The sequence below is a fragment of the Cinclus cinclus genome, chromosome Z (assembly GCF_963662255.1).
Source record: "Cinclus cinclus chromosome Z, bCinCin1.1, whole genome shotgun sequence".
Taxonomy (NCBI): Eukaryota; Metazoa; Chordata; class Aves; order Passeriformes; family Cinclidae; genus Cinclus; species Cinclus cinclus.
This window is the reverse complement of record NC_085084.1, coordinates 53,148,849-53,161,563: the sequence shown is the minus strand read 5'-3', so window position 1 is coordinate 53,161,563 and position 12,715 is coordinate 53,148,849. Positions and strand designations below refer to the sequence as shown.

At 41.1% G+C, this 12,715-nt stretch overlaps 1 protein-coding gene across 1 annotated transcript in view; it reads left to right on the top strand.

The window, feature by feature from the left end:
* Positions 1-970: 970 nt before the first annotated feature.
* CCDC171 (coiled-coil domain containing 171) overlaps positions 971-12,715 on the top strand; it is a 165,349-nt gene continuing 153,604 nt past the window's right edge. The window contains exons 1-2 of the mRNA XM_062512985.1: positions 971-1,133; positions 11,802-11,931. Of these exons, the coding sequence (XP_062368969.1) occupies positions 1,087-1,133; positions 11,802-11,931 (177 nt within the window). The 5' untranslated portion in view covers positions 971-1,086. The remainder of the gene's footprint in view (positions 1,134-11,801; positions 11,932-12,715) is intronic.

Sequence of the window (12,715 nt, the reverse complement as noted above, 5' to 3'; positions counted from 1 at the left end):
CAAGAAGCATTTGGACAGTATTCTCAGGCATGGGGTGTGACTCTTGGGGCATGCTGTGCAGGCTTAGTAGTGGGACTCGATGATTCTAATGGATGCCTTCCAATTTAGCTTATTTTATGATTCTGTGAATGTGTGACTGCAAACCAGGGATGGTAAAAATAGAGTCCAGGTGAGTTTCCTGTTTTGGACTTTAATATGAATGTCCATCTGGTATGTTCAAAAACAAACCTTTATGGCTCATTAATATTAACTGTTGAATACAGCTTATGCTTTATGTTACCTTGCTTTAATTAATGAAAAGAGATCATAAATAAGTTTGCTGTGTAACTTGATGTAAACAATGGATTTTTTTTAAGGCTTGCATTATAAATATGTCGTCTATATTGATTTCTTTTTTATTGTTACATTAAATTAATGATTTTTTTCCTAAAGGTGAGTGGAGTTACAGTTCAATTTAGTATTCCTACTGTATAGTCCTAACTATTGCTGATTCATCAAATGCAATAAAAATACAATATTCAAGTAGATTGAAGAACAATCTTAAAATAGAAAATTCCAGGTTTGTGAAACACTTGGAAGACTTGCTGCGGTAAAGTCTGTTACCAGACAGCAAATCTAGTACATAAAATCATGGCGTATGCTTTTATCTTCAGTATAATTATTTTGAAGAGAAATGGAGTTTGTAATATTGTTATGACATGGAGGATCAATGTAATGTGAACAAAATATTTTTTTACTGGTATTCTGAATACGTTGGCATGGGATATTCTGCTATGTTACTATATATGTATATATTAATCTATAGTGTTTAAGTTTAGAATACTAGAAGTACAATTATCATAGTTGTCTAAAACTAAAGTTACAGTTGGTTATTGTGTAGTAGTAACACTGTTTTCTAACTGCTTGTGAGTATTAAATGATTCTTTCAGTATGTTGCCAAATAAACTAAAGCATGTCTCTATTACAGATTTTAATGTTTTTATAATATGGAAGAATCATCTTGGAAGTTTGTCAAGTAAATGTATATACAGTCACCAGTTCATTCTCCAGAGTTTATGCAGGTTAAAAAGCTGCCTATTTGCCATCATGAGTTCATCCTCTCCAGTAAACTACTCTGTCACAGAAGCTAGAAGGTGAGCTTAATTTCTGTATTTTTAAGTCTCGTAATATAGTTCCTGTTTTTGTAGTTTATCTTCTAGATCCCTGAAATTACGTAATTCAAACTGAAAAAGAACCAGATGCAGTGTGATAAATGCAAGCTATGCCATGTGAATACAGTCATCAGATCTTAGAATTATGGAATGGCCAGGGCTGGAACAGACTGCAAAGATCATTGAATTCCAGAACTGTCTGCTCTGGACAGGGGTACTTTTCACTAGATGAGATTGGTCAGAGCCCCATTCACCTTGGCCTTGAGGCACCTGTCAGGAATTTAGCATCTGTAGCTTCTCTGGGCAACCTGTTCCAGTGCCTCACCACCCTCACAGTAAAGGGGTTTTTAAATATCTAAAATAAACCTACTCTCCTTTTGTTTGAAGCCATTCTCTCTCATCGTGTCACTACATGCCCTTGTAAATCTTTCTTGTAGGCTCTCTTTGGGTACTGGAAAGTCACAATTATGTCACCTTGAAGCATTATATCTTTTCCAGGGTGAACAAACCAAATTTCCTCAGCCTTTCACCACTTCACCTCAGGAAAGGTACTCTCTCTCTCTAATTAACTTCCTGGGCCTCCTTTGGACATGCTCCAACAGGTCCATGTCCTGGGACCCCAGAGCTGGATGCAGCACTGCAGGTGGGGTCTCACAGAGCAGAGCAGAGGGGCAGAATCCCCTCCCTGTCCCCACAGCCCATGCTGCTTTGGATGCAGCCAGAACATGTTTGGCTTTCTGGGCTGTGAGTGCCCATGGCTGGGTCATTTGCAGCATCTTTTCCACCAGCACCCCCAAGTCCTTCTGGGCCAGGCTGCTCTGATCTGTTCACCCCCGTGTCTGTGTTGGTGCTAGGGATTGCCCTGACCCAGGTGCGGAACCTTGCACTCAGTCTTGGTAAACCTCCTTACCATGGGCTTATTTCTTGAGCTTGTCCAGGTCCCCTTGGATGGCATCCTAGTCCCTCAGATGTGTCAACTGCACCACTCAGCTTGATGTCTTCTGCAAACTTGTTCAGAGAGCAGTTGATCCCTTTGTCTGTGTCATTAATTAAGACACTAAACAACACTGGTCCCAGTGTGGATCCTGAGGGACACCACTTATCACTGATGTCCTTTGGCACTCTGAGCCATAAATCACTGTCCTCTGGGTGCTACTGTCCAACTATTCTCCTATCCACCAATGATGAGTCCACTCATCAAGTTCATCTCTCAAATTTAGAGAGAAGGATGGTGTGGAGGACTGTGTCAAAAGCTTTACAGAAGCCCAGATAAATGCTGTCTCTAGCCCTTTCTTTGTCCACCGATGTTGTCATGTTACCAGATGATAAATTGTCTACAGCTGGTGAGCTAACACAATGCTTGTTCTCCTAAAACCATTGGCCTGTGGATCTACACAATGCCATTGTGTAAGAAGGAGACCTGGAAGTTCACCAGCCACAGTGCCCTGCTAGCTGGACTATGTCAGCTGTAACACTGAGGTCCCTGACCACTATGGACTGCTGGAGAGATCCTCAGGACAGAAGAATGTGTGTGTAAAGGAGAGGGAAAATACTTAAATGATAGTGGGGAAGTGATTATCACATGTATTTTTATTCTGGAACAATCAGTGAATATGTATGTAAAATATAGCATATAAACAGAAATTTTCCTCTATTCAGCATGCAAGACTTCAGGAGGAGCTACTGCCTTATGCATCTGCCCAAATAAAGTATGCCTGCTTCTTACTGCTACATTGCTGTTAAGGAGTTTTTTATTTTGTCAGTTTTTTTGGTAGAAGTCACTCCATCTTTGCAGGTGTGCTTACTGGCTATCTGATGTGCAAGAATTCTCACATCATGGGCATAGGAGACATGACAGAGGTAGTTTCTGTCTCCATTTGGGAGCAATGTCATGGAGTTCCAGAAGGGTTTTCTGCAGTAGCTGTGGGGGAAGAGTTATAGGTCTTGCACATAGCTCTAATTTTTTTAAGCTGATATGTGTTTTATCTTCGGCACAATTACGGTAAACTTTAATTCATTCTGTGTATCCTAACTGGGAGAGCTATTTGTCACTATTTAAAATCTGATTGTAAAATCCTGCCAGTTGTATAGAAATAGAAAAACTCAGTGAATATTTTGGTTAGGAAGTCAGGACCACTTCTTCAACTACTGAGGTTTAGTATAATTGCGCTGCTACATAGTAAATGAAGGAAAGTTTCTCTGTGTCCTGGTTTAAGGCAAATTTAGGGAGAAAACCTCTGAATGGGGTCCCTTTAGGAAACAGATTCAAGCAGTCCCTCCCCCAACTGGTTTGAGGAAATACTTCCTCAGAGAGAAGTGGAAAAAAACCTGTTTGTTTAACAGGCAAAGCACTTCCCAGCACAAAAATGAGCAATACTAAACTCAAAATCTACCCGCTCCTTCTCCTCCTGCTTGTGCAACCTATTGTGTCCATACGGCTGCTTTCCACTTGCGGTTCATCCCCACGATGCGACAGGAACCATCAGTGGAAAGAGCGTAGTGAGTTTCATCTGCTGGCAGTTGGTTGTATGGCGGGGCTTCATCAGCCCGGGTCACTTGTTCTTGGTCCTCTTTGTCGGTGAGACCAAAATTTTCACCTTCTGGCCAGTTTGTAATTATTTCCAAAATCCCAGGGCGATTCGGGTTTCCCATGTGGGCGCGCTGTGTGATGAGGGCAATCCACTTGCTCCATGTGGCGTCGGTGGCGTGGTGGGTAGAGGGGACCTTCCCTTTAAACATCCACCCCAGCACTGGTAGTTGGGGTGCCAGGAGGAGCTGTGCTTCTGTGCCAATCACTTCTGAGGCAGCTTGAACTCCTTCATAAGCAGCCAAGATCTCCTTCTCTGTTGGGGTGTAGTTGGCTTCAGACCCTGTGTAACTTCGGCTCCAGAATCCCAGAGTTTGGCCTCGGGTCTCACCAGGTACCTTCTGCCCAAGGCTCCAGGACAAGCCCTTGTTCCCGGCTGCAGAGTAGAGCACATTCTTCACCTCTGGTCCCGTCCTGACTGGGCCGAGGGCTACAGCATGAGCGATCTCCTGCTTGATCTGGGCAAAGGCTTGCTGCTGCTCAGGGCCCCAGTGGAATTCGTTCTTCTTCCGGGTGACCAGGTAGAGAGGGCTGACGATCTGGCTGTACTCAGGAATGTGCATTCTCCAAAAGCCTATGGCACCTAGGAAAGCTTGTGTTTCCTTCTTGTTGGTTGGTGGAGACATCGCGGTGATCTTATTGATGACCTCAGTGGGGATTTGGCGCCGCCCGTCTTGCCTCTTTACTCCCAGGAACTGGATCTCTCGGGCAGGACCTTTGACTTTGCTCCTCTTGATGGCGAAACCGGCTCCCATCAGAATCTGGATGATCTTCTCTCCTTTCTCAAATACTTCCATTGCCGTGTTCCCCCACACAATGATGTCACCAATGTATTGCAGATGTTCTGGAGCTTCACCCTTTTCCAGTGCAGCCTGGACCAGTCCATGGCAGATGGTGTGGCTGTGTTTTCACCCCGGGGCAGTCGGTTCCAGGTGTACTGCACGCCCCTCCAGGTGAAAGCAAACTGAGGCCTGCACTCTGCTGCCAGAGGAATGGAGAAAAATGCATTGGCAATGTCCATGGTGGCGTACCACTTTGCTGCCTTGGACTCCAGCTCCTACTGGAGTTCCAGCATGTCCGGCACGGCAGCGCTCAGCGGTGGAGTCACTTCATTCAATGCAAGATAGTCCACAGTCAATCTCCATTCTCCATCAGACTTACGCACAGGCCAGATGGGGCTGTTGAAGGGTGAGTGGGTTTTGCTGACCACCCCTTGGCCCTCCAGCTCACGGATCATCTTGTGGATGGGGATCACGGCATCTCGATTTGTCCTGTACTGCCGGTGGTGCACTGTGGAGGTGGAAATTGGCACTGTCTGCTCCTTCACCGTCAGGAGTCCCACTGCAGATATCTGATAGTTCAAGCAAATGGGTTTTTTGATAGTCCAAGCAAGGTGTTCAATTTCTTAATGCCTTCTGCCTCTACAGCAGCTATTCCAAAAGCCCACCTGAGTCCCTATAGGTCTTTGAAATACCCATTTTGGAGGAAGTCTATGCCCAAAATGTGTGGGGCCTCTGAGCCAGTCACAACATGGTGTTTCTTCCACTCATTTCCAGTCAGACTCACCTCAGCTTCCAGCAAAGTGAAATCCTGTGATCCCCCTGCCATGCCAGTGATAGAAAGAGATTCTGTCTCCACATGTCTTGGTGTGTGTGCACTGCAAACCAGTGTTGACCAAGGCCTCATATTCTTGTTGCTCAGATTTGCCAGGCCAGTGAATCCACACAGTCCAAAAAACATGGTTTTCCCCAGCCTCTACCTGGCTAGAGGCAGGACCCCTCTAAGCCTAGTTATTATTTCTTTCCCTGGGCATATGTTTTGGAGGTTCCTTCAAGGGGATCAGACATCATCATCATGCCTGGCAGTTTGGCTATGGGCTACTGGAGCTGCTTCCTTTTTGGTAGGACTTCCTCTCTGCATCTTGCTGTCCTGCAATTCAAGCACCCATTTTGCTAGAGCAACAGTAGATTTTCCATCCCACTTCTTCATGTTTTCTCCAGAATCACAGAGGAAAAACCACAGCTCAGCTCGTGGGATGTATCTTCTCTCCCCATTTGAGAGATGTCTATGTTTGGGGCCAGAACTTTCGATCTGTACAGCCAAGATTTGGAGAAGGTCCTCTTTAATTTCCCTCCTGAGTTTCTTATGATTCTCCTCTATCTTATTTTCTAGTTTCTGTAGACATGTTTCCACAGCTGCGATTCTGGCATGTGTTGGGCTGTGGATGGCATCTGCCTATGCTCGGAGCTTCTTCACCACGTCAAGCATGGTGTCCTCCCTGTCATCCCACTTCATTACTGCTAAAGCAGAAGCATATTCTTATGGCCCAAGTTGTACAAGTTTTCGCCACATCCCAGATGTACATGGTACCAAGTCTGGATTCTTAGTTGTTAGGTCACCTGAGAAGACAATCTCTGCCACTGCCATTTCTCTCAAGCATTGAATCCCTTGTTCTATGGTCTTCCATTGGATTTGCTGCACATAGAGATCGTCTGGACACAGAAATCTTTGTGCCACACTTCCCAGGGCCTGTGCCCAGAGACTGTGAGGATTAGCCCCCCTCATCATTCCTTGGTCAGTAACTGGATCATGTGACAGGGATCCCAAATGTCTTGCTTTAGTACCATCCAGAATTGTAGCCTCACCTGCAGCATCCCAAAGATGGACTAGCCAACTAATTATAGATTCATCAGGTCATCCACTGTAATCCTTTCTTAGGCCATGAAGGTCTTTCAGGGATAAGGACTCAGTGTTGGCTTCTGATCTTGTGTCAGTTGCTCTGACTTCTGATTTTGTATCAGGACCCCGCATTGAGGATCCTTTCCCTGGATCATCATCATCCATTGGTCAATCAGTTTTGCTGGTGTGCTTCCTTCCTGCAGCAACTGCCAGTGGCTTAGGCTCACTGTCTGGTTTAGCTACAACCTGAGTAACTGGGGTGTTGGCTGATTTATCTCCCTGCCCCCTGACCTCTATTTGCTGCCCTACAGTATCTAGCAGTATGTGATAAGCATATGCCAGGACCCATCTTATTGCAATGAGCTTTTTCTCATTAGAATCACCATGACACTTCTCTTCCAGATATTTCCCCACCTCATCTGGGTTCTGAATTTGTTCACATGAAAATTCCCAGGCTGGGGGGATCAGAAAATTCCTTCAGGGCTTGGTCCATTCTCTCCCATTCCCCACAACACTCAGAATTTTCCATGCTTGGGCCTACTCCTAGGTGAGGGGTCTCATCAGCTGCTCAGGACATCTCAGCCCTAATTCTAGAGAGGCTGCAGACCATATGGAGAAAGCCTACCAGATTAAATACCAGGAAGGTGGTATCCTTGACATTCAGGGGAAACTGAACATTCTCAAAAAATGACTTAGCAGATTCAAAGGAGAAGAAGGAAAGGAAAGGCTGAAAAGCCTCATCTCCTGCTCCTCCTCTAACAAACTGGGTGCAATTACTAATAAACCCCCAAAGCATGCTATTGGAACTGGGCCACAGGATAGGAGGAAGAAACCATAAACCATACATAACTGGAACAAACTCCAGTGCCTTTATAAACTTTCTATAAATCATTATCACCAAGCCCAGCACAATAGCTATTTTAATTTGTGCACCTCTACTGAAGAAACTGTGTGTTAGGGACACTACGGGAACTATCTCCAGATAAGAAAATAAGCCTGGAGTCCAGAAAGGTATTAAAACCTCAAAAAAGCCTAGGCACCAGAGACACATGAAGGCCTCCACCCAAAGAGACATTATGAATTCAAACAACATGGTTACTGACTGCTTTATGCCAGTATAGAATGAATACAACCAAAATGCAATCAGGACAGGTTTTTTTCCATTTTCTCAAGCCACAAGTTGGGCAATATTGTATTTGTCCTGGTTTAGGGCAAATTTAGGGAGGAAGTCTCTGAAAGGGGTCCCTTTAGGAAGCAGATTCAAGCAGCCCCTCTCCCAGCTGGTTCAGGGAAATATTTCCTCAGAGAGAAGTGGAAAAAAACCTGTTTATTTAACAGGAAAAGCAGTCCCAGCACAAAAATGAACAATACTAAACAGCAAAACCTCTCACCTCTCCGAAGAGATGACAAATCCAGCAGAGTCCCTTCTGTGTCTTTCAGCCTGGCTCACTCAGGCTGTTCTCAGTCCCTCCAGAGCTGGGAAATGTCACAGCCCAGGCCTGGTGGGACACAGGTGTGAGCTCCCAGTGCTCTTCTGGGTTTTCAGTCCAGAGCAGGTTCCACCAATTCCAAGAAAAAGGAAAGAAAATCCACAGTCCAGGGAACTTTGCTTCAGCTAGCCAGAAAAAAACAACCAAAAGCAAAGGAGAGCTCTCTCCTGCTGTCCACTGCAGACAACACAGTCTGTGTGAAGGATGCAGGGGAGCAAGTGCAGTCTCTGATAACAAACTCTGCACCTCTTCTCTCCCCCTTCACTACTGGAACCAGCCTTAAAGCTGCAGAACTCAATATCCAACACCAACAGAACTGCAGTTCAGGATACAAGCATGGTGAAGTAACCTCCAGACACTCTGATACAAAATTGCATTTTCTGTCAGGGAAGAACTGGTGAAAACTGTTTCTGTGTGATGTTCTTTGTTGACTGTAGTTAGCTGATTTGTGAAGTGTTGTGAATTTTTGAGCGTTCTGTTATGTAGAGCTCAAAAGCTGTTCTGCCTGCTTATATGCTTTCTTAAAGAGACTTAAAGCGCTACCAAAAATGGTGTCTTACATAAAAACTCCAGTTGCTGAAATATGTATTTTCTTTCAAAACCAACAATCAACGAACTATTAAAATGTGAATGGAAGTGCAAAGCAGTCTCTGAATTCCTCTTAGACTGCAAGTCATAAATGATTTGAAACTTTGCAGGTATTTTGTCTGATTTTGTGACTTAAGCTTCCAAGAACTTTATGCTTGTAGCACTTTTAATGGCAAATGAATATGAAAGGAAGACTCTTCCACGGTAGGTAGTATGAAGCGTTCGTAATAGTACTTACTGCATGTGCTGATGATGCTGTGAGAATTAAAGAAGATACCACAGAAATAAGGTGGCTAATTAATGATAATTCCTATATTTTTTGAAAATGTTTAGGTAGACAAATCAAATAGTGAAGTGGTAACATAATTGTATTGTTGTCTTTGTTTTTTAAGTTGCTGATTTGATTCTGTACCAAGAACAAAAGTAGGTTTTTCTGCTTTATATTTTTAAGTTCTTACATATAATATCTTAAGTTTAAAAGCTTTGCATAAAAAGTTACTTTTAATTTTTCACCCCAGTATTTACTGTTATGCTGTTTGTCTTTGTGCTCTTATGCAAATTTTTCATTTCTATAGTGTCCCTAATTTGCTATTACTTGAGGTATCATGCAACTTGTTTTTGGTGTTTTGTTTTTTTTTTTCCCACTACTTGTCTAGTTAAGCACATAGTTAAATTTTTCTCTGAGTAAGTTTTATGGTGGAGGTATCTCCAGTGTGGTTTCTTCTTTAAAAAAAAATATATAAGAGTTGAAAGTAAGAGCTTTATTTAAAGCTGATTGCCATAAAAACCAATTTCCTTAAAGATTTAAAGGTGTTTCTTTCTAATTACTTTACAAAAACTAGTTGTCTCCTTGCTTTCATTCATATGCTCTCCTTGCAAGAAGTATTAAATATCATCAGGGTTAAGTAAGCAGAATGACCTCTCTGCTGTCCACAAATTATCGAAACGGTTACCCTTTTCTTAATCCTTGTTCTTTGCATTAGTCATCCCTCACTTTCAGTTTGGGTCCTGTTTTTCCCTCCAGCCTGTGCTTTGTTAACCTTGGTGCCACCAGGTTTTTGGGTGTCTTTAGTTGTGACAGACACTTCTTGTATCATCTTTGAGTAAGACAACCTGCCTTTCATCTCTGTTTTCCCCAGTCATGGGAAAATAAAGATCTACCAAACCTATTACATGATGCCCACAAACAATCTTTTATGCTCTTGATGCCCAATCGATTTTTGCCTTTTTTTTTTCTTTTTATATATTTTCTATATTCTTTGCACATATATTTGTAGCTCTGTAGCCTATCATAGTATTCATAGCTAACATTTTATCTACTCTGTTAGACAGAAAGACAAAATAAATTCCCCAGTGGCTCCAGCCCTGAGGTCCAAGGTTAGATTTTTGGGGACGCCAAGGTTGAAACTAGCTCTCCAAGATATATTTTCATAAACAAGGTTTGGTTCCTGTCTAAAGGGGGGAATTTGAAGAAGGTTGAACTAGGAGGAAATTTCCTTACCACTTGCATCTCTAATCTCTAATTGAGGGTTTTTGTCAGATACGCTAATTTTCTAAGCATAAAAATTGTATGCATGTTATGCTACGTGTGCATCTTCAATGTTTTCCACCTGGCGAATTGTGCACCTAAAGATCCTTATGAAGGTAACCCCTTTTTATCACCTAACTGTGTCTGGCTCATGATTTTATGACAAGTGAAAAGGCATCACTCTCACTGTTCAGATTCTTCTTCCCTCCTTCCTGACTTAACACCATATTTTCTTACTGTGTTTGCTAAGAGCTGCTTAAAGTAGTGATAGGTGGTTTTACTTACCTGATTACTGATTATTTGCCCTTTGAGATGTGTTGGTTCCTCTGGGTATGTAAGTACTGAAAGCTAATAATGTGCCAGTGGTTTTTTGCAGTACATGTGTGTTTTAATGATCCTTATCTCCTCCATTTATTAAAAATATAAAATGTGTTACGTACATGATACCCTATGGAGTAATTACTGATGACATACAATTATTCTAATCACACAGATGAAGTCCATCTTGTTTCTAAATGAAGATTTGAGAGAATTTATTAAATTATAACATATTTATAGGCTGCAGCTAAAAACCTGAAATTTCTCATTTGTTGTAATTAATGTCTTTAAATGCTACATTTTGTGTAGAATACTTTTCCCCTTGTTGTTGACATTTGTGTTAGTCTGCTCATATGTGAGAAAACATCTATCATCAGGTAAAGGTTTTAGTTGTGAAAAACGTTAATGGTCTTCTGCATAAATCTAGGACTAAAGTGATATTCTTTTTTATTTAGAAAAACTCAGTATACTGGAATTTATTAAACTGTTCTTTCTGTAGTTAATACTTAAGTCTTCATGTAGACCAAGGCAAGCATTTTCAACTCTGCATGAAGTGATGTCAATATTTTGCTTGATTTAATCATGTTTCTATTTACAGTTTAATTAATTTTAATTTAGTGGCCCTGACGACTTTCACTTTTGTGTGGATCAACTGATTATTACAGGCATGCTTACATAATCCTAATAATTTGAGAAACGACTTATATCAAATGTGAACACTGAGTTTCAGCTCCTGAAATACTTTGAGTTCACTTTAAAATTATAATAATTGATTGTAAGATTATTAAGCTAGTTAATGAAATACTCTCTTACTTTATTTTATAAAATATTTTTATACTAATTTTTCACTCTTCATAAAAGCTTGTTTTGATTATTTTGATGCTTAGAGGTGAATCCTGTTACGTGCCAAGTAGATTTTCTTTTGTCTGGAAAAGCAGTGGAAATAACAGAGTATTCTAGTGAACTAGACCTTTAGTAAGTATATTGTTTGTGATCAATCATTTATCTGCAGTTTAGATGTATATATTTTTGAAAACAAAATGTGAAAGAGTTTTATTCCACATTTATGTATTTGTTTTATGACAGTGATGTTTTTGAGACAGTAATCCATGTTAAAAATGAGCTTTTCTGAAGACTAAACCAGAAACTTGCTAGTCATTTTAATGTATGTTATTGGAATGATGTTTTTAAACATCTTGGTAGTTTATTGGATCAATAATAAAAATAATGAAAAATTATCAAAAGCATGCTAAAATCAGCTTAGGGAAATTCAAAGTGCATATCTGATGAAAGTTCCTGGTTCTACATGTCTCATAGTTTGCATAATAAGCAGCATTAGGTGTAGTTTTACTTAAATAAACATATAGAGCTTTGTACCCACAATCTGAGAATTGAAATAGGGAGCATTAAAACTTAAAAGGAATGCTTATATTTTTTTTTAAAACAACAATATTTTGCAGCTTACATAGTGAGGAATGTGAGTTACTACAGAAGAATGAATCGGAATTGGATGCTGTTTTAGGTCTGAGATGGAAACTTCTTCGAGCTAAAAAAGAAAATTTGGATTTAACTGTCCAGCACAATCAAGAAGTAAGGACTTATTTTTCATTTGCCTTACTTTACTTCTGGAATAAATGTCATCTTGTTTCATTGAAATAGTACTCTCACATGGTGGATCAAAAGCATACTCAGTACCAGGAAAATATCAAGAAAGGTGTCACTGTACAGGCCTTTCATACCTGTTCATAGACACTGTTAGCACCTCTGCTGACATTGTTAATTGTTAAAGGTGTGGTAGGTAACTTGAACACTTCTCACCAGCAAAATGCAGAAGAATCTTGTGCACCCTGAGCTCAGTGTAGGAGATGGTTGGTTTGTTTGTTTTTGTTTTAATCCCGATGGTTCCATGAATCCATTTTTTGCAATCACACCACAGTTGATAAGTCATTGGGAAAATAACAATGTAACTGAAGCACAAGAGCAAGTCTTTGTGGGAGAAACAGACATCTCTTAATTTGTGTACATGCCCTGATGATAAATGTACATGGAGCAGGCTGGATTTATTGGCTATATTTAGCCAAAACCAGATGAATGAGCACCCACATCAACTGCTCCTGGCAGACTGCTTAGAGCAGAATTGCTGCCTATAGTAGTAATAACACTTCTTCAGCAGCATAGTTTAAACCAGATTATCAACTGCCAGACTAGCATTAGCAAATATGGGAAGTGTGCCTAGCAGGTATATACTGAAACTGATCACAACTCAGCACCTACCTTTTCCTCTGTTTGTTAGTGGAAAAACTGATATTCAAACTAAAGATTAATCGAGTATATTCTTAGTGCTACTTCATTTCAATACTACATGTATTGATTA